The 19,712-nt window shown below is 45.5% G+C and overlaps 1 protein-coding gene across 2 annotated transcripts in view; it reads right to left on the bottom strand.

The window, feature by feature from the left end:
* SLC24A2 (solute carrier family 24 member 2) overlaps window positions 1–19,712 on the bottom strand; it is a 182,000-nt gene that overhangs the window by 84,860 nt on the left and 77,428 nt on the right. For both annotated transcript variants that reach the window (XM_075931491.1, XM_075931492.1), the window contains 2 exons: window positions 5,515–5,553; window positions 295–403 (listed from right to left, as the gene is read on the bottom strand). In XM_075931491.1, coding sequence (XP_075787606.1) covers window positions 295–403; window positions 5,515–5,553 — 148 coding nt within the window. The remainder of the gene's footprint in view (window positions 1–294; window positions 404–5,514; window positions 5,554–19,712) is intronic.

Here is a 19,712-nt window from a genome sequence, read left to right as displayed (position 1 = left end):
GAGAATGTGCTAGTACTTACAGTACATCCCCCGGACAGTCATGGTTATTATTGATACCGCAGTGAAAGCAATCCCTAGATGTCACAATCCTTTGTGGCACTCGATATACCGTGGCATTAGAATGCAAATACTCTCACAGATTAAAAAACTCAAACAAGCCAATAATAAGCAAACCAAAACCAAAGAGAACATCATTAGGGAAAGTAGCTCAAGTACAAACAACATTTTTGTGAGTAATGGGGGAAATATTTTTTGTTTTATACAGCAGAGAAAGAAAATAAGTTATTGGAATACCTTCAGCAAGTGGGTCAAGTGTGTGAATCATAAGTTGAAAGATGCTGTTCCTCATTAAACTGTTGTGGAGAGATGCAGAGCTCCCACCTCGTTGGAGACGTGGCTTGGTCTGAATTCAAAACCAAAATAAAAGAAGGAATTAGGTCTCCAGTTCCTTTATGAGCTATATTCATCTTCCAGAGACATTTCTGATTTTCACTGGTCACATTCTGTACTAAGCAATATGACATGTACACCCCCGTTCATCCCAAAAGAGCCATCATCAGTAGACTGGTACTCAGGAGATATGGCTTTAACTCCTACTAATCCACAGACTCTTTCTGCTGCATTGGGCAAATCAACTAACCCCTTGGACTTTGTACAGCCTAGAATTTAAAGGTATCGAGTTAGACGGTTACTTTTTATAACTGGTGTTCTTCAAAATTTGTTGCTTATGTCCATTCCAATTTAGGTGTATGCATGCCGTGTGCACAGTTGCCAGGAAGCTTTTCTCTAGCAGGGGATTGACAGGAGGAAACCCCTAGAGTGGCACCAATAACACTAGATACATAGCACCCTGCCAACCACCTCTTCCTTAGTCCCTTCTTGCTAGAAGTTACTCTGACAGAGGGGAGGCAGGAGGGTTTTGGAATGGACATGAGCAGCACATCTCAAAGAACACCAGTTATGAAAGGTAACTGTCTTTTCTTCTTCAAGTGATTGCACATATGCATTCCAATTTAGGTGATTCCCAAGCTGCTATCCGGTGGAGAGGTCGAAGATCACCTGTCAGCAGTCTATAAAACCGCTCTCTCAAACGCAAAGTCCTCTCTAGACTGATGTTGAATGGCATAGTGGGACATAAATGTGTGGTCTGAGGAACACGTGGCCACTTGACAAATATCTTGGACACGAACATACGCAAGAAAGGCCATTGACAAGGCCTGTGCTTGGGTCAAATGGGCAGACAGTTGAGGGGCTGGCACTTTCACTAAGTTGTAACTAGTACAAATACATGTGAGGATCCAGGAAGATCTCCTCTGGGTGGTGACAGCTAGCCCTTTCATCCTATTGCAACAAATAATTTATTGCATTTCCTGGACAGCTTAGTAGGTAAAAGGCTAAGGCACGCCTGACATCCAGGGAATGTAGGGACTTGTCCTGGGAGGAAAAAAGTGAGGCTTGGCATAAAACATTGGCAGAATAATGTCATGTGATACATGAAAATGGGAAACCGCTTTCAGGAGGAATGAAGGATAGGGTCTCAACAGAACCTTATCTTTAAAGACAACAGTATAAAGGGGTTCTGATATTAACACTTTTAGTTCAGAAACTCGTCTGGCCAAAATAATGGCCACCAAATATACAACCTTCATAGATAAAAACAACAATGAACAAATAGCTAACCTCTCGAATGGTGGAGCCATTAACTTTGACAATACCAGGTTTAGATTCCATTAGGGCGCCAGGTCCCTCATCTGAGGATATAAACTATCTACTCCCTTAAGGAATCTGTTCACCAAGAGTCCACAAATACTGAACACGCCCACCCACCCCCCAAAAAAAGAACACCAATATTGCGGCCAGATGAACTTTAATGTAGGAAGTGGCAAATCCCTGTTGCTTTAACCCTACAAGGTATTCTAGAATAAGGGGAACCGAAGCCTGCATTGGTGGGTACCCCACTTTAGGGCCCACAAGGAAAACCTCGTCTATTTAGACGCATATGTGGCTCATGTCGAAGGCTTCCCACCACCAAGTAAAACTGCTCCATCTCCTTCGAGCACTGTAGCTCTATTGCTCTCAACCATGGAGCCACCACTGAAGGACATCTATCACCAATGCTGATACTGTTAGCATCCTGTCCAAATGATATGGCTTGTACACACTTGCAAGCCACCTCTATAGTGGACAGAGACAAAGCTTGCCAAATACTGTGTACAGATGTGGTCTTGAATACTGTGTACAGATGTGGTCTCCTCACCTCAAAAAAGATACATTGGCCTTGGAAAGGGTTCAGAAAAGGGCAACTAAAATGATTAGGGGTTTGGAACGGGTCCCATATGAGGAGAGGTTAAAGTGACTGGGACTTTTCAGTTTAGAAAAGAGGAGACTGAGGGGGGATATGATAGAGGTCTATAAAATCATGAGTGGTGTGGAGAGGGCAAATAAAGAAAAGTTATTAGTTCCCTAAATAGAAGAACTAGAGGACACCAAATGAAGTTAATGGGGAGCAGGTTTAAAACTAATAAAAGAAAGTTCTTCTTCACACAGCGTGTAGTCAACCTGTGGAACTCCTTGCCACAGAAGGCTGTGAAGGCTAGGTCTATAACAGAGTTTATAGAGAAGCTAGATAATTTCATGGAGGTTAGGTCCATAAAAGGCTATTAGCTAGGGAATAGAAATGGTGTCCCTGGTCTCTGTTTGACAAAGGCTGGAGAGGGATGCCAGGAGACAAATCGCTTGATCATTGTCTTCCGTCCACCCTCTCTAGGACACCTGGTGCTGGCCACTGTTGGCAGACAGGATACTGGGCTAGATGGACCTTTGGTCTGATCCAGTACGACCATTCTTATGTTCTTATGTAAAGGGGACAATGTGGGTGCAAGAATCCATGTGCCCCAAAACCCTTAGGCAGGTCCTGGGAGGCTGCCTTGTACAGGAGCCCTCTGTGGAATGGTGCTGAAGTGAACAGTCCCCACTAGCGGAGCAGTGCCATCTGGGAGGACTCCGTCATATATAGGAGCCCTCACTAGACCACTGTAGAGGCTGATGGTCCAGGCTCCATGATCAGTGCCAAGTTAGAGGACTCCGCCTTGTACAGGAGCCCTCACCAGAATGGTGCTGAGGTGAAGACAACCTCCTTAACATAGGAGGCTTCTCCCTTGATTACACCGGACCTGGTACCGGTGATGGGGCCAGAAGGGACTCTCTCAGCGATGCTGAAGAGCCCAACATCAACTCAATGAAGTTCCGGGCCATCTCATATATCTCAGGGGTGATGGCACATCCACATCCTACATCTGACTCTCCCAGAATGGGGAGTCCACCTGCACCAGAGTTGATGGAACTGGCAGTGGCTCCAATGGTGCTGTATGGGTGGATTGTTTAAAGGGTGCCCCCCTTAAGCTTCTTAGCTTTCAAAGTGGGGGACCGGCCCCTCTCCTGCCTCTGCCTTTTCTTGTGCACCGGAGAATAGGATTGGTGCTGTGAGATAGTCTTTGGCGCTGGTGAACATTGGTGCCGGGAGGGTTTATACAAATCTTTATGCAGAGCCAGTGCATGCTACACCGAGGCCGACAATTCCAGTCCCACAGCCTGTCATGCCAGATGGGGCTCCACAGAGGCCCCCATTAGGATATTTTGGAGGCAAAATTCTCTGTCCCTTTGCATTCCACTTATCTGCTAAATGGTCCACTCCTAGATACTTAAGGCAGGAGTTGAGTGGATCGCCCGTAGGCATAAATTTTGTGCACTGTTTGCATTGCTTGAAGCCAGAGAGCCAAGGCATGCCCTGGCCCCCATGTGGCAGGGAACATCAAGAGTCCCCACAGCAAACTTATCACTCAACTATCAGCTATTTAAAACTTGAGAAAACTATCTACGACACAGAGCTTGGGAAGGCACTCTTGCAGACACTAGCTCTGACAACTGTCACTGGCAGTAAGAAGGAACTGAAGGAGAGGGCGGTCAGCAGGGTGCTATATACCAAGCCATATTGGCACCACTCTAGGGGTGTGTCTAAACTACATGCCTCCGTCGACGGAGGCATATAGATTAGACAGATCGGCAAAGGGAAATGAAGCCGCGATTTAAATAATCGCGGCTTCATTTAAATTTACATGGCTGCCGCGCTGAGCTGACAAACAGCTAATCAGCTGTTTGTTGGCTCAGTGCGCTAGTCTGGACACTCCCGCGCCGACCTGAAAGCCCTTTATCGACCTCCCCGTTATGCCTCGTAGGATGAGGTTTACCGGGGAGGTCGATAAAGGGCTTTTATGTCGGCAGGGGAGCGTCCAGACTAGCGTGCTGAGCCGACAAACAGCTGATCAGCTGTTTGTCGGCTCAGCGCGGCAGCCACGTAAATTTAAATGAAGCCGCAATTATTTAAATCGTGGCTTCATTTCCCTTTTTCGAATAAACTAATCTACATGCCTCCGTCGACGGAGGCATGTAGTTTAGACGTACCCTAGGTGTCTAATCTATAGTATCCTGCTAGGGAAAAGCTTTCCAGCAACTGTGCACACAGCATGCATACACCTAAACTGGAGTGCATATGAGCAACCCTCAAAGAAAAACATAATTTCCAAAAGTCTAGTGTAGAAAAGGAAGTGTGAACTTTATGTGCTAAATTTTCAAGTTAAAACCTGGAGAGATTATTTTACGGCAGAGAAAGAGTAGCTGACAGTATTAACAGTCTTTAGTTTCATTGCAGAACTGTTTAGTTCTGTCTTTGAAGTATACCAGCTTCTCATTTCAAATGCCTGCAGTCCATTACAGACCTTTAGATATAATCAAAATGATGTAGAAAAATATTTTGAAAATACTCCATTTATACGATAGAATCTTAGACAAGCCTTAGGTCAGTTATAGTAATGATGTATGTCTCTATGCCTCTGCCTATGGTTTTCTATCATATGTGTTGGAAAGGTTAGGAAAAAAAAGGACTTCCAGAATGATGATAAATAACATACATGCGCACGCACGCACACACAAACACATACACACTAATGGATCTAAAATAAACTATCTTTAATATATTTATGAGTTTTTTATAAATACCAAAAAGAGATTCCCCTTCCCGTGCCAATAATTATATAGGATAACAGCAGCTGCAGTAGTACATCCATAAATTTCTTAGAGAATACATTTTGTAGATGGCAATGTTCACAAATCACTCCATTTAGTTCAATAAAAAATAATCAGGATCAACAATTTATAAAACTAAAACTCCTGCCAAATTAATTATAAAAAAACAGCTGCAGGACATGGCTGTTTTCAATGAAAGCTTCTACAGGGCAAATACATTAAATCTTGGCACCAAATGAAAAACGGTAGAACTGAATATCAGAATTAGTTAATCACTTTAACACTGGAACTTAATTATTTTTAATGCACAGCAGCATAGGAAGGATGATAGTTTATTAAAGTGCTGAAGTGTGCTAAAGAAAAGTAAGATTTGTCTCGCTCACAACTTCCAGAAACAAATGCCCAGACATAAATACACAAATTGCTGCCTACCGTCAGCGTTTGGTCATCATGATCCTCAGCGTTAGGTGGCTGCATGCCCAGGGAAGAAAAAAAGAAATGTCACATGGTGAACAGTCATTTTCAGAGAAGAACATCAAACAATGGACGAGACAGTTTGAACAGCATGTACTTGTGAACTGAATGACATAGATATCTATGGGCTAGAACAGGATTACTCAACTTTGGAAGCCCTGGGGGCCACAATGAAACTCATAGCACATGCTGAGGGTTGCAACTTAAGTGTGATTGTACATACATACAAATATATATGCAAATACATGCTAATGGATTCTTTCACACTGACAGATATGAATACAAAGATTAAGGCAAGACTACATAATGCACAGGCCCCATTTAAGTCAGTTCTGCTGATATTAATAAAATGCAATATTTACCCGATTTCCACCCTGATGACAGCACTTTTAATGAGCAATGACAGTCCAGGAATTGAACTACTAAAACGCATATCAACAGAAGACCATTATATTGACTACTTTTTTGTTTGGCTCATACCTGTGGGCTGCATGTTGAGCCCCGTGTAAACCCAAACTGCACTGCAGGCCACAAACAAGTGGGCTGCGTGTTGAGTAGCCCTGGGCTAGAATGTGATTTCATAGCTCTGGAACTATGGGTACGTCTAGACTACATGCCTCTGTCGCCAGAGGCATGTAGATTAGGCTACCAGACATAGGAAAATGAAGCAGAGGCATACCTGGGTGGTTGACAAATACCTTTGATGTCGCCACCCGAGCGTCCAGACTATCGTGCTGAGCCAACAAACAGCTGATCAGCTTTTTGTCAGCTCAGCGCGGCAGCCATGTAAATTTAAATGAAGCGGCGATTATTTAAATCGCCGCTTCATTTTCCTATGTCTGGTAGCCTAATCTACATGCCTCTGTCGCCAGAGGCATGTAGTCTAGACGTACCCTATGATGCCAAAGACCCTAGAAATTCTGTAAGGAACAGTAGATTCTTTTGAAAGATTCGGGCTGAAACGCTCCTGAAACCTCTTATCATTGGCAACATAATTTACCTCTGAAATGTCACTGAATTTCAGGGCCTCAAATGTAGCCAATGGGCTAAATATTGAAGACCTCCTTTTTTTATATAGTCTTTAATGAGGCAAACTCACATTGGCTTTGATGGGAATTTGCCTGAATGTTATGTGTAGTAAACTCAGTAAAGTCAACAAGATTGGACCATTATTGATAATGATTTCAAATGATAATCCGATATCTATTGAAAAAGGTATTATGAGTTGTTATATAAACTTTTTTAACCAACACACAGTTTAATGGCACTCAGCAGAATACCAGGAAGTCCTAACAGACAGGATCAAACAGTTAAGTACCAACATCATGGCAGCAGAGTATTGCCCTTCTCCAAACAAGAATCAGATTCTGCGGTGGATTCTGAAGACATTGCAAACTACAAAACAGGTGACTGTGTCACAAAGCTCTTTCTTTCAGTCTTCTGAGCATAATAATGATGAGACAATGACATTTATGTGATGAAAAACTGGGAAGACTTTGGGTTTCTCTGCAAACAAGTTGATGCAGTGATCTCTAACCAGTATTATATACCAGGGTTGTTGCAATGAACAAAAAATTTAATAGGGATGGTACCCTGGATGTTTTATGCCACCACAGAACTGTTTCCATAAATATTTTTAGGAGGATTGTGATAACTGACACTAAACAGAGTCATAAAATCTTTCTTAAATCTGCTGAAGCCCACAATATAGCATTAACTCACCAGGAAAACATAGTAAACCATGGTTCATAGAACAGTGCACACTTTATAGAGTCAACCTCATGTGATAATGCCCCTTCCCTCAAAAAGGAAGTGTTGTAAACCATTTCCTCCATACCAAGATGCCTTTCTTTCTATCAACAGCTCAATAAAATGATGCTGGATTCTGTAGCACAATCTCCAAGGAGAATTATCCAGTGCAATGAGCTTAATTTTTGACACACATTAAAATTAACTGTCAACATGCTTTTTCAGTTAGCAAATTTAACCCTGGGGGTTAAGTAGAAGAGAAATAATTATGAAACAAATGCTGATACTGAAGTAATCCATGCTTGTTGCACAGTGATCAGAGAAAGAACAGGATTTAATTTTTATGTCTAAAATATCCCCAGCTGAGAACATTAATCTTAAAAAAAAATTATGTGAGTAAAGGCTACATATTGGTCTGCAATGAATTCCATGCTATCTCTTAAGCCAGGCTGACTCAGTAAAATAACAACTGGAAAATGACCCATTGAGAGAGAGCTTTTATTAGAACTTTAAAAAAGAAAAGAAAATTTCTGCAGTAAAAGGTCCACAAAATGTGCTCATTTATCTTTAGACAATATTTTTGATGAGTATTGTTGGGGCGATGAGGCTCAGGCTTCAACATCATCCCCAGAAAGTCTAATGCAAGCCTTTGTGAACAGTTTGAGAAAGCTTGGTCTACCCTACCAGTGTATGTTGACATAACTACATTGCTCTGGTATATGGATTAAGTGACCAAGTTATACTGACCTAATCCCCAGTATAGCCAGCACTATATCAACAGGGGATAAATATATGTGTGAGGGCGTAGGGTTGCCAAGTGTCCGGTTTTCTACCGGACAGTCTGGTATTTGCACCATCTGTCCGGTAGAAAAATTCAGAAAAACATGTGCAATGTCCAGTATTTTGTGAATTTCCGGCTGGGTGCCGGAGGGAAGCCTGGCGGGGGCAGGGGCAGGGGCGGGGGAGCAACTGGGAGGCGGAGAGCAATTGGCTTTGGGAGCCCTGTGGTTGCGCGCAAAAGCTGGGTGGGGTGGGGCGGGGTGGGATGGGAACACTGGCCGGGAATCCCAGACACCGGCCCCCTCCGCCCAGCTTTTGCATGGGACCAGAGGCTCCCAGGACCAATTGCAGCCCCGCCTCCCAGCTGGGAGCCTCTGCAAGCAGAAGCTGGGCAGGGGGGAAGTGGCTCCCAGCCCGGCTTCTGCTGACAAGTAAAGGGAGTGCTTGCCGGGGGCGCAGCTGGAAGGACTCCGGCTACGGCCAGTGGATGCACCTCTCTCCCCCTTCTGTCCCCCTCCATCTTCCCCTCCAGCCCCACGGCCCCCAATCCCCCCCAGCTCTGCTTCCCAACCCCTCTTCCTGCCGGCCAGCCCCACGGCCCCCAACACCCCTCCTCCGCCAGCTCTGCTTCCCGCCCCCATTCCTCCGGGCCTCCTTTCCTGCTGGCCAGCCTCACAGCCCCCGATCCCTCCCAGCTCTGCTTCCTGCCCCCTCTTCCTGCCAGCCAGCCCCGTGGCTCCCGGACACCGCCCCCCCTGCCAGCTCTGCTTCCTGCCCCCCTTCCGGCCAGCACTGCCCCCGGACACGAGGAGTAACGGTAGTTCGAATTAGGATCTTTAATTCGAACTACCTACTCCGTGCCGCATGTAGCCGCAGGCACGGAGTTCGGACTAAGGGGGATTTAAAAATGGCAGTGCCCAGGAACATGCAAATGAAGCCCGGGATATTTAAATATCCCGGGCTTCATTTGCAATTCCGCTTGCCCTAATTACCCTACCTAGCTCGAACTAATGAGCTAGTGTAGACGTACCCTATGAGGGTAATGTCTTCACTAAACTGCACCCGTAGGTCGAAATAAGATATACAAATTGCGTATCTTATTTCGATCTAATTTCAAAATAGCTTATTTCAAAATCTGGAGTTGTCTACAAATTTTGAAATAAAGCGCTATCCTGAAATGTTCCTTATCCCTCATGGAAGGAGGATTCCAAATAGCAGGCATGTTTAAAGATGCGGAATAGCTATTTTGAGATACTTGCGGTATACCAAAATAGTGCTGCTGTCAAGATGTAGCCTAAGGCTACAGCTACGGCTACGGCTACGGCTACACTAAGAACTTTTTCCAGAAGAGGAAATGCAAATGGAGTGCTCATTTGCATATTCTCTTCTAATCCTTTTCTAATATTCTAATTAGAATTCTCTTCTAATTCTCTTCTAAACCAGATAGGTGCACAGCAAATGCTGTAGAATGTGGATGCTTTTGACATGCTTGCAGGAACAAAATATACTGTGCTAATCACAGACAGGGGATGGTGATTTTTGAATTTTCATTACTCAACCAAATCTGAACGGATTATCAGGAAGCCAGCTATAAGGCACTTCATAAAAACAGTTGCACTTACTGTTACAATGGATAGTCAAGTATCAGAGGGGTATCTTAGTCTGGATCTGCAAAAGCAACAAGGAGTCCTGTGGCACCTTATAGACTAACAGATGTATTGGAGCATAAGCTTTCGTGGGCAAAGACCCACTTCGCTCCAATGCATCTGTTAGTCTATAAGGTGCCACAGGACTCCTTGTCGCTTTTACAGTGGATAGTGTTATTCAACCTTAGTACAGGCTGATACTATAATGATGCATATTGATCTACTTATGATATATCTGCATCAGGACAGCATGGCACTCTAAAAGGTGATTCACCCTGAAAGAGGCCCGGCATCACCATCACTGTCTTTCTACCTTCACTATTTCTGATGTGGGAGGCCAACTGTGATTTCCACTAAGGACTCTGTTGGAGCCCTGCCATAAACTGCTGAGGGTATATGCAGAATCAGTGCACCTTCAGCTGCCTTCATAATGTCCTCTTTCTGGCTGGTACTGTTCTCATCACCTCATTTTCACTGCTGCATCTTTTCAACCTCACTAGACTCTATGCCACTGGGATCCTGCACATGGATTTCTGCCAGCTTCAATTGATAGAAACCTGAACTTGATCTGAGTCTGAAAAAAAGAAAAATAAAATATGACAGGAATGTATAAAATAATGAATGAACAGAGAAAGGCAACCGAGCACAGCTAACAATTACTGTGTTCTGTAACATCAGAACAAAAGGACACTTAAAAGGAACAACAGATAAAATGTGTGAAAGGACAAACTTTAATCACACAATATATAATCAATGTGACTCATTGCCACAGGGTGTTGGAAAATAATAGAAAAAGTAAAAAGAAAGATTTATCATATTTGCATCAAAAATGGAAAAAAGAAAAGTAGCATTTGACCATGACAAAACTTCCAAGACTACTAATAAACATACTTCCTGGAGTACATTCCATCCCTTGCATAGCATTTCCCATTTATGTGTATAACAGGGTTTTAAGCTTTTCCCTGAAAATTCCAACATTAGCTACCTGAGAAGGGCAATCTATTTAAAAGAAAGAATACTTTTTAATTTGCACTAAGAGTGAGCAAATACTTTGCAGTTGTTTGAATAATCAAACCCTGATTCCTGCAGCCTTTTGATAGTTTCCCACTGTTTCAATATGCATGCCTACATTTTCTTGTAACGTGTCCAGTGATGCAAGTAAAATAAATGTTTTATCGGTACAGAGGGAACACCAGCTAAGGGAGGTCACGTGATCTCGCTGTGTGACCCTCCATGTGAATCTGCCCTGCTCCCAGCCCAACGCTCCATTGCTCTTTCCCTTCCATGCCCATCCCACATTACCTGGGAGGGCTGGAGCAGTACAACTGCTGGAGGAGCTGCTGGCAGTTTGGCAGCTTTCCCCACTCTGCCCTTGCCAGTGGCAAAAGCAGCAGAAGCCGTAGCCTGGACCCGGCCCTTTCACAGAGTAGCAGCCCTACTAGAGAATAGAGCTGAGGAAGGTAGGGCAGGGCAGTAGGGAAAGGAGCAGAATTCCATAAGTTCCTCTGGATGCTCTACCACTCTGAAGCTGCCCCCATTTTCCTGTGGGGCTCAATACAGATGGAGCTGGAGGACAGGCAGCTCCATGGAGAGGCTGGGAGCCAGACAGTGTCTTCCCCGTATACTGTACCAGCCAAAAATGTCTTCCCGGTATAGTGTACCAGGGTATGTCTACACTTGCACCCTAGTTCGAACTAGGGATGCAAATGCAGGCATTCGAAATAATCAATGAAGCGGGGATTTAAATATCCCGCCCTTCATTAGTATGATCTCGCCGGCGCGTTACTCTGAATACCAGCTGTTTCAAAAGTGAAAGTTCACGCCGGGACGTGTTAGTTTGAACCAAACCCCTTGGTTCGAACTAACGTTACTCCTCAAAAAATGAGTTTAGCCATACCTACAGACTGTACCAGCCTACTTACAATGTTGTATGCACTATACTCTTTTACCTACATTTGTCTGGTTCTTATAGTAAAACCCCCTCTATTTAGCAAAGAGAAGCCTTTTACACTTGTTGAATTAATCATGCAAAGAAAATTATAAGATAAGAAGTCTGAATTCATTATACTTTATGCAAATATAATAGGTCTGCACCTATCCCATTACGAGGTCTTTCATTGTATAAAAACAATACTTCTGTTGCTATTAATCATACATTCTGGCTCTCAAATCATCTCGTATGCATGTAAAAGCAGTTGTTAATGCATACAGTACAGACTGTTCTCTTCACAATCTTCACCCACACTTTGGGAAAATGAAATATCTATATAGCTAACTCATGAAAAGTGATACGGTCATGCCAAAGTTTCTGCGGCTCCAAACAAGTTTTGATGAGTATAAGCCATGACCTATTACACAGCGTTTTTATACACTAGGGGTACGTCTACACTGCATCCCTAGTTCGAACTAGGGATGCAAATGGAGACAACCGAAGTAGTTAATGAAGCGGGGATTTAAATATCCCGCGCTCCATTAACATGATCTCGCCGGCGCGCTAGTTCGAATCACAGCTGATTCGAACCAGGAAGTGCGCGCCGGGACGCGTTAGTTCGGGCTAAAGCCCTTAGTCCAAAGTAATGTTACTCCTCATTTTTTGAGGAGTAACATTAGTTCGGACTAAGGGCTTTAGTCCGAACTAACGCGTCCCAGCACGCACTTCCTGGTTCGAATCAGCTGTGATTCGAACTAGCGCGCCGGCAAGATCATGTTAATGGAGCGCGGGATATTTAAATCCCCGCTTCATTAACTACTTCGGTTGTCTCCATTTGCATCCCTAGTTCGAACTAGGGATGCAGTGTAGACGTACCCAGGGATATTATATTAACCAAAGTCTGCACTAAACATGGTGGCTACGTCTATACTGGCCACAATTTCCGGAAAAGCCATGCAAATCAGGTAAGTCAGGATAGGGAAATCCGCGGGGGATTTAAATATCCCCCGCGGATTTAAATAAACATGTCCGCCGCTTTTTTTCCGGCTTGGGGAAAAGCCGGAAAAAAAGCGTCTAGACTGGCGCGATCCTCCGGAATAAAGCCCTTTTCCGGAGGATCTCTTAGTCCTACCTGAGTCTAGACGCTTTTTTTCCGGCTTTTCCCCAAGCCGGAAAAAAAGCGGCGGACATGTTTATTTAAATCCACGGGGGATATTTAAATCCCCCGCGGATTTCCCTATCCTGACTTACCTGATTTGCATGGCTTTTCTGGAAATTGTGTCCAGTGTAGACGTAGCCGGTGAGTTTATGAGGGTTTACAAGAAATAAAGGCATTTGAAGTTTTGGAGCAGCATGGTCTATCTATGCATAAAATAGTCTGTAGCTAATGTGAAGAATAAGCAAATTAAACTCCCTCTGGTTTTCATCCATTGGCCTGAAATGTACTTTATTGGTAATTGTATATGAAACACCTTCATTTATGTATGTTATGCAAGCATTGCAAAAATTATAGTAGTGGTGTCTCTGTTTGGACTTCTCAAAACACCAGGCAACATCTGAAAAATGGTTTATTGCTGTTATTAGGGATGCGTTATTGTAAGCATTTAAATGGTTAACCGCTGGTTAAACGTCAGTTACATGCAACACCACGTCTCTACGCTGCTGCTCCTGTAGGGGTCATGTCTATACTAGGAAATAATTTTGAAATAAGTAAAACTGAAATAACAAAATAACAAAATTTAAATAGCATGTTCACACTATGGGGGAGCATCAAAATAACTCAGAATTATTTTGAAATATCGTGTCCACACTGTCTGGAGCCCATCTCGGATTTAGAGCCCCTGGAAGAACTCTGGGGAAGGCACCAGGAAGAAGGGGTACTTCTCAATGGTGCTGCAGGTCCTCGTGGGGGCCTTCACACTTCACAGATATCAACATCAGCTTATTGGGGAAGGTACATGACATTCGTATCTTCCAGAACTCATGCCTGTTCCAGAAGATGCACACTGGCACTTTTTTCTCTGATCGCACCATCAGGGGTGGGGACAGGGATATGCCCATCTGCATCCTGGGCAACAGAGCCTATCCCTTGCGCTCTTGGCTCATGAAGCCCTACACAGGCAGCCTGGACCCCACCAAGGAGAACATCAATGCCAGGCTGAGAAGGTGCCACATGGTGGTGGAGTGTGCGTTCAGTGGCTAGAAGGGGAGGTTCAGGAGTCTTCTCACCCATCTGAATCTAAGGGTATGTCTACACTACCCCGCTAGTTCGAACTAGCGGGGTAATGTAGGCATACCGCACTTGCAAATGAAGCCCAGGATTTGAATTTCACGAGGAAGCCTAATCCGAACTAGCTACTCCGTGCCGCGTGTAGCCGCGCGGCACGGGGTTCGAACTAGCCAGGATTTAAAAATGGCGGCGCCCGGCTTATGCAAATGAAGCCCAGGAAATTCAAATCCCGGGCTTCATTTGCAAGTGCGGTATGCCTACATTACCCTCCTAGTTCGAATTAGGAGGGTAGTGTAGACATACCCTAAGTGAGTGCAACATCCCCTCCACGGTGGTGGTCAGCTGTGTGCTACACAACCAATGTGAAAGCAAGGGGGAGACTTTCCTGCCAAGGTCGGGGACAGAGGCTGAATGGCTGGCCAGGACTTATGAGCAGCTGGACACCAGCACCATGCAGAGACCACACCAAGGGGCTGTACTCATCCAGGAGGCCTTGAAGGAGAGTTTCAGCCCAGGCCAGCTGTTAGACTGTCCCCAGGGATTCTCCACAAGGGGCCCCTGCAGTCCCTCTGTGTGCCTTTCCCCCCCACACACTTCCCATCTCCCCCTCCCCTGCAGAGCAAATAAAAATCTCTCTCTCTCTCTCTTTTTTTTTTTTAAGCAAACAAGCCTGTTTAATTGGGGGATATAAAACAGGGGAGGAACTGGAGAAAGAATCTGGAATGGAGGAGAGGGGAGGCGGGCTCAGGGATGGGGCTATGAGTTGTGCCTGCTTCATTCAGCTAGTGAGGCATTGGCTGCCCTTGAGGTCCCACTGCTCTGTGTTCTGGGGCCCCGGTGGCCCCTGGGGGGGATAAGAGGGAAAGCCAGGGGAAAGGGGTAGGAGTGGGAGCAGGGAAGTGGCTTGTGGCCCACTCCATGCACAAGGCCATGTGCTCCATGACCAACGTGAGGGAGGAGCACATGGCCTCATGCTGGTGGGACAGCTGGTCCCAGGCAGCCTTCCACTGCTCCCAGTCATCCCAGCATTCCTTCTAGTCAGCAGTCCTCTGCTGGCACTTCTCTTCAAGTCCCCGGACGAGGGACTGGAGGCAGCCATCTGCTCACACAGCAGGTTTTCCCAGGTTCTTTTTCTTCTCTGGATCATGTGGAGTTGGGGAAAATGGCATGGGAGGTTATGGATGTGCCACACTCGCAGCTGGCCCAGCTGTGAAGAAAAGTGACAAGGGCAGTCATTTCAGGAGACACTGTATATGAAGCCTAGCCCTAATCTCTGAGTTGATGATGAAGATCTCTGTGAGATGGTGATGTGCTTTGAACAAGGCCATCTGCTGCCTAGTCAGTGTGCACTTTCCTGCCGGGGCACAGATGTCACAGGATAGCATCACTACACCCATAGCCTGGGGACAAGCAGGCAAGAGAAGGTGCCGACCCAGCCAGGAGCCTGCGGGTGGGAGTCAGGGATGCGGAGACTCGTCTTCCTTTTGTATCCCACATACATCAGGTTCAGCACTGGTGGTGTCCCACAGAGAGAGAACTTCTATCCCTGCCTGCTGGAGGAGGGGCAGGGGCATTGGGGGAGGTGTGTATGAATGGTAGAGGCTGCTTGCTGGAAAAAGTGCTACTGGGGCTTCCTCCTCTTCCTTCCTGACAGGTTCACATGCAGGGGATCAGTCTCCTCCGCATCGCCACACTTGACTGGGAGCAGATGCTGCTCAAGTGCAAGCATAATCCTGTGCTCTGTGTGGCACTGCTCTGTTTCTATGAGCCCAGCCTCCTTAATGGTGACTTGTCATGGGAAGGTGTCCCACTATGGAAGCCAGAGTAAGGCAGGACTCTCCAGGAACATTGTGAGAAGGACAGAGGGGTTCCTGAGTGAGAGCATCATAGGGGCTGAGTGCTTTGGACCGGTGCTCCATGTTCATCCACATGCACAGGCTGTTGTGCGACCCCCTAGGCTGAGTAGGTAGAGCAAGGATCACACAGCCTCTCCTGCATGAAGATAGAGTAAGTTATTAGAACTCACCTGACGTGCCTTCTCTAGGTTTGTCTGACGCCTGGGAGATATCCTGGAATGGGGGGAAGGAGTGGGGACTGGCTCCAGGGTGAGAAGCAGCTCCTGGTTTGTGGGTATGGTCATCTAGCTGGCCTGCTCCTCTTCCTGCTCCTCTTTGTCCTCTACAATCCCACCATCATGGAAACTGACACCAGAAGTGTCCTGGCTGGACTCAATGATAACAGAGGGTGGGGAAAATGACTGGCCCCGCCTCCCAAGATGGCATCAATCTGGTCATAGAACCAGCATGTTTGAAGTGCCAGCCCCAGAGCATCCACTCTGTTCGCTGGCCTTATTGTAGGCTTATCAGAGCTCCTTTATTTTTACTGGATCTGGTCAAGGATCTGTGTGTATCCTTTTTTGGCCAGTCTGGTGGCCATCCAGCTGTAGATATCAGTGTTCTTTTTTCTGGTGTGGAGATCCTGGAGATTGGTCTCCTCACCTCAGATGAGATCCAGGATCTCTGCACCAGTCCAGGCCGGTGCTCTCTTGAGTTCCTGGCCAATAGCAGCCAAGAGTGCTGTGGGATTGCTGGAAGCCAAGGGGGGCTCAGAGGGAGTGGTGGGGTCTGCCGTATGTCCCAGAATGGTGGAGTGTGGCACAGGGCTTTCAACACTCTCCTCCTGCCACAAGCCCTTTTCCTGTAGCCTGCTGCTTTAAAAACTCTGCAGAAGGGGAGCAGTAGAGCTCACAGGTGTGGCCACAAATTTTGGAGACCAATTATTTCAAATTAGCAGTACTGGAGTGTCCATACTAATGCTATTTCAAAATAACAATTCTGAAATAAGCATTATTCCCTGAGGAAAGCGGGAGCATGGATTTCAAAATAACCAGCCCATTATTTTGAAATAACAAGCTTGGTAGTGTGGATGCTCCACTTCTTATATCAAAATAAGGGGGGGTTGTTCTGAAATAACTCCCTAGTATAGACCTGGGCTATCAGAGGCAAGTGTGGGGGAGAGCAGGGAAGTGCCAGTGTTTGTGAGGAGCCAGGTTTTAAGCTGGCTCCCCATGAACACTGGCTCCCGGGGTACTGCATGTCCACCCCACGCTGCTGCCTCTAATACAGAGGCAGCAGTGAAGGAGGGGGTAGGCAGGAGCTGATTCATGCAGAGAGCCAGGTTTTAAGCTTGCTCATATGGAGCTTCTAGAGCAGCAGCACGGGGGTTGGAGGAGCAGACAGGAGTGGCTTTTAAACTGGCTCCTCACGAGCATCAACTCCTGTTGTGCCCCCTGCCTGTGAGAGGGAGGAGGGAAGGTGGCTGTGCAGAAGCTGGTGCTCACAGGGAGCTGGTTTAAAAGTCGGCTCCTTGCAAGCACCAGCTCCTGCCCCTTTCCCCTTGCTGCTGAGGTGTGTGGGAAGAAGCAGTTCTGGGTTTAAAAGCCACAAGCACCAGCTCCCGCCTCCACTGGTGCTGCCAGATACAGAGGAAGCAAAGCTGCCTCCCCTTGTGTAATAATTACCTTAATAAATGCATTTTAACACCTCTAGTAGTTATTTATTTTTAAATCAGAGACTGGAATCACCATGACTACTGGGCTGTGTCTAGACTGCATCCCTTTTCCGTAAAAGGGATGCAAATTAGACACATCGCAATTGCAAATGAAGCGGGGATTTAAATCCCCCCCGCTTCATTTGCATAAAAACGGCTGCCGCTTTTTTCCGGCTCGGAGCTTTGCCGGAAAAAAGCGCCAGTCTAGATGCGGATCTTTCAGAAAATAAAGCCTTTTCCGAAAGATCCCTTATTCCTCTTAAAATAAGGAATAAGGGATCTTTCAGACAATCAGGTCTCAAATGTTTAGTGCCATCAGAACTTGGCATTTACTGTGAAATACAAATATATCAAAGATCATTTTATTTGTAGTATGTGTTTTTGTACAGATGTTATTTTTACATCTAGAATATACTATAGGATTATGGGTCATACACCACTGAAACAAAACTATGAACATGTTGTTAATTCTTGGGTCTCAAGCTTTCTCTAGATGTTATTGGCCCAGTGTGACACTAGACTTTTTCTAAAGGAAATATCTAGAACAAGGGTGAGCAATAAGTGGCTTATGGGGTGCACACATTCTATCCTTCAGTTCAGAGGCCATTCTTAGAGTAAAGGGGTATGGTATTTCAGTGCTCCGGAGAGCCTAAGGGCTGTCCCTAGGCAGCCTCAGGACCCAGAAATCTTAAAGTGTCTTCAAGCATCAATCCATAGTCTTATATCACGAGCAGCTCAGCTAGGCAGGAGGATCTAGACCCAAGTCACTTGCGTCAAAGCAACCCAACTAGGGTCAAGATCAGAATATGTCAGTTGCTCTAACAGGCTCAAATTCTAGAAAATTTTTTAGAAAAACAGTTAACATTATGTCACATCTAAACCACCTAACTGCATTTCAATAGCAGTTTAAACACAAAACAAAACATGCTGGTTTCCCTACACTGAGAAGAAACTACTGTAGACTGACAATTAGTTTCTGTTACCATTGGCAAGATTTTCAGGAAATTGCTGGCCATGCTGTATCTTTCTTTGTAGAAGAGACTTCAGTCTCCAGGGACATCAGTTTCAATAGCAAATCATAAAATAACAAATAAACAAGCAGCATAGAGACACCTACTGCAGGAACTCATTATTACAAAACATTTCAAAACACTAAAACCAATTAGTCTACTATGTTGAAATATTTAAAAGTAAAAATTACTTTCTTCATTCTCAGAGTTATTCTGGAGTGAGAGGATATGACTACAATTTTCTTTAAAAAAGTAGGGAGGAGAAAAAAGCAAATCACAACACTCCAATCTCTCTGACCATTATATCAACAGAACATTATATCAAATTGAACATTATTATCAACAGAAGCAAAAGCTATCCTACAGTACAGCCTTTTATCAAATATGGGCAGACACTGAGGGTATGTCTACACTACAGCGCTAATTTGAACTAACTTAGTTCGAATTAGTTAATTCGAACTAAGCTAATTCGAACTAACGCATCCAGACTAAAAAACTAGTTCAAATTAGCGTTTTGCTAATTCGAACTAGCATGTCCACACAGAGTGGCCCTGAACCGGGGTTAAACATGGCCGGAAGCAGTGCCGGCAGCGCATCAGATGACGACTTAGAGCATGGAGCTGCTGTCTCAGGCTAGCCGAGGGCTGTGCTTAAAGGGACCCGACCCCCACCCCGGACAGACAGTTCTCAGGGGTGCCCTGCTTGCAAAGCAGTCCTGGCTTGGATTGCCTGGAGTACCCACACTGGGCACATCACAGCACTCGGCCATCAGACCGGCTGCACTTGCCGCAGGCTGCCATTTGGGGAGAGGGAGCAATTGGGGGGCTGCAGGAGAGGTTCCACCCCCAGAAGCCTGCGGAGCCAGCCCAGTCCTCCCCATCGGGGGCTCGTACCCCATTCCTCCCTCACCTCCTTCCACTTACCCCTCCCTATCCCCCCTTCCTGATGTACAAAATAAAGGACAATTGTGTTCAAAAATAGAATCTCTCTTTATTGAACAAAACTGGGGGAGACTGGGAAAAGGAGGTGGGAGAGGGGAAGAGAGAGGGTGGGAGAGGGGAGGGCAACTAAAATGATGAGGGGTTTGGAACAGGTCCCATATGAAGAGAGGCTAAAGAGACTGGGACTTTTCAGCTTAGAAAAGAGGAGATGGAGGGGGGATATGATAGAGGTCTATAAAAGCACGAGTGGGGTGGAGAGGGTGCATACAGAAAAGTTCTTCATTAGTTCCCATAATAGAAGGACTAGAGGACACCAAAGGA

This window comes from Pelodiscus sinensis, chromosome 6 (genome assembly GCF_049634645.1).
Source record: "Pelodiscus sinensis isolate JC-2024 chromosome 6, ASM4963464v1, whole genome shotgun sequence".
Lineage (NCBI taxonomy): Eukaryota > Metazoa > Chordata > Testudines > Trionychidae > Pelodiscus > Pelodiscus sinensis.
The sequence above is the reverse complement of the archived record's forward strand: the minus strand, read 5'-3'. Positions and strand labels throughout refer to the sequence as shown.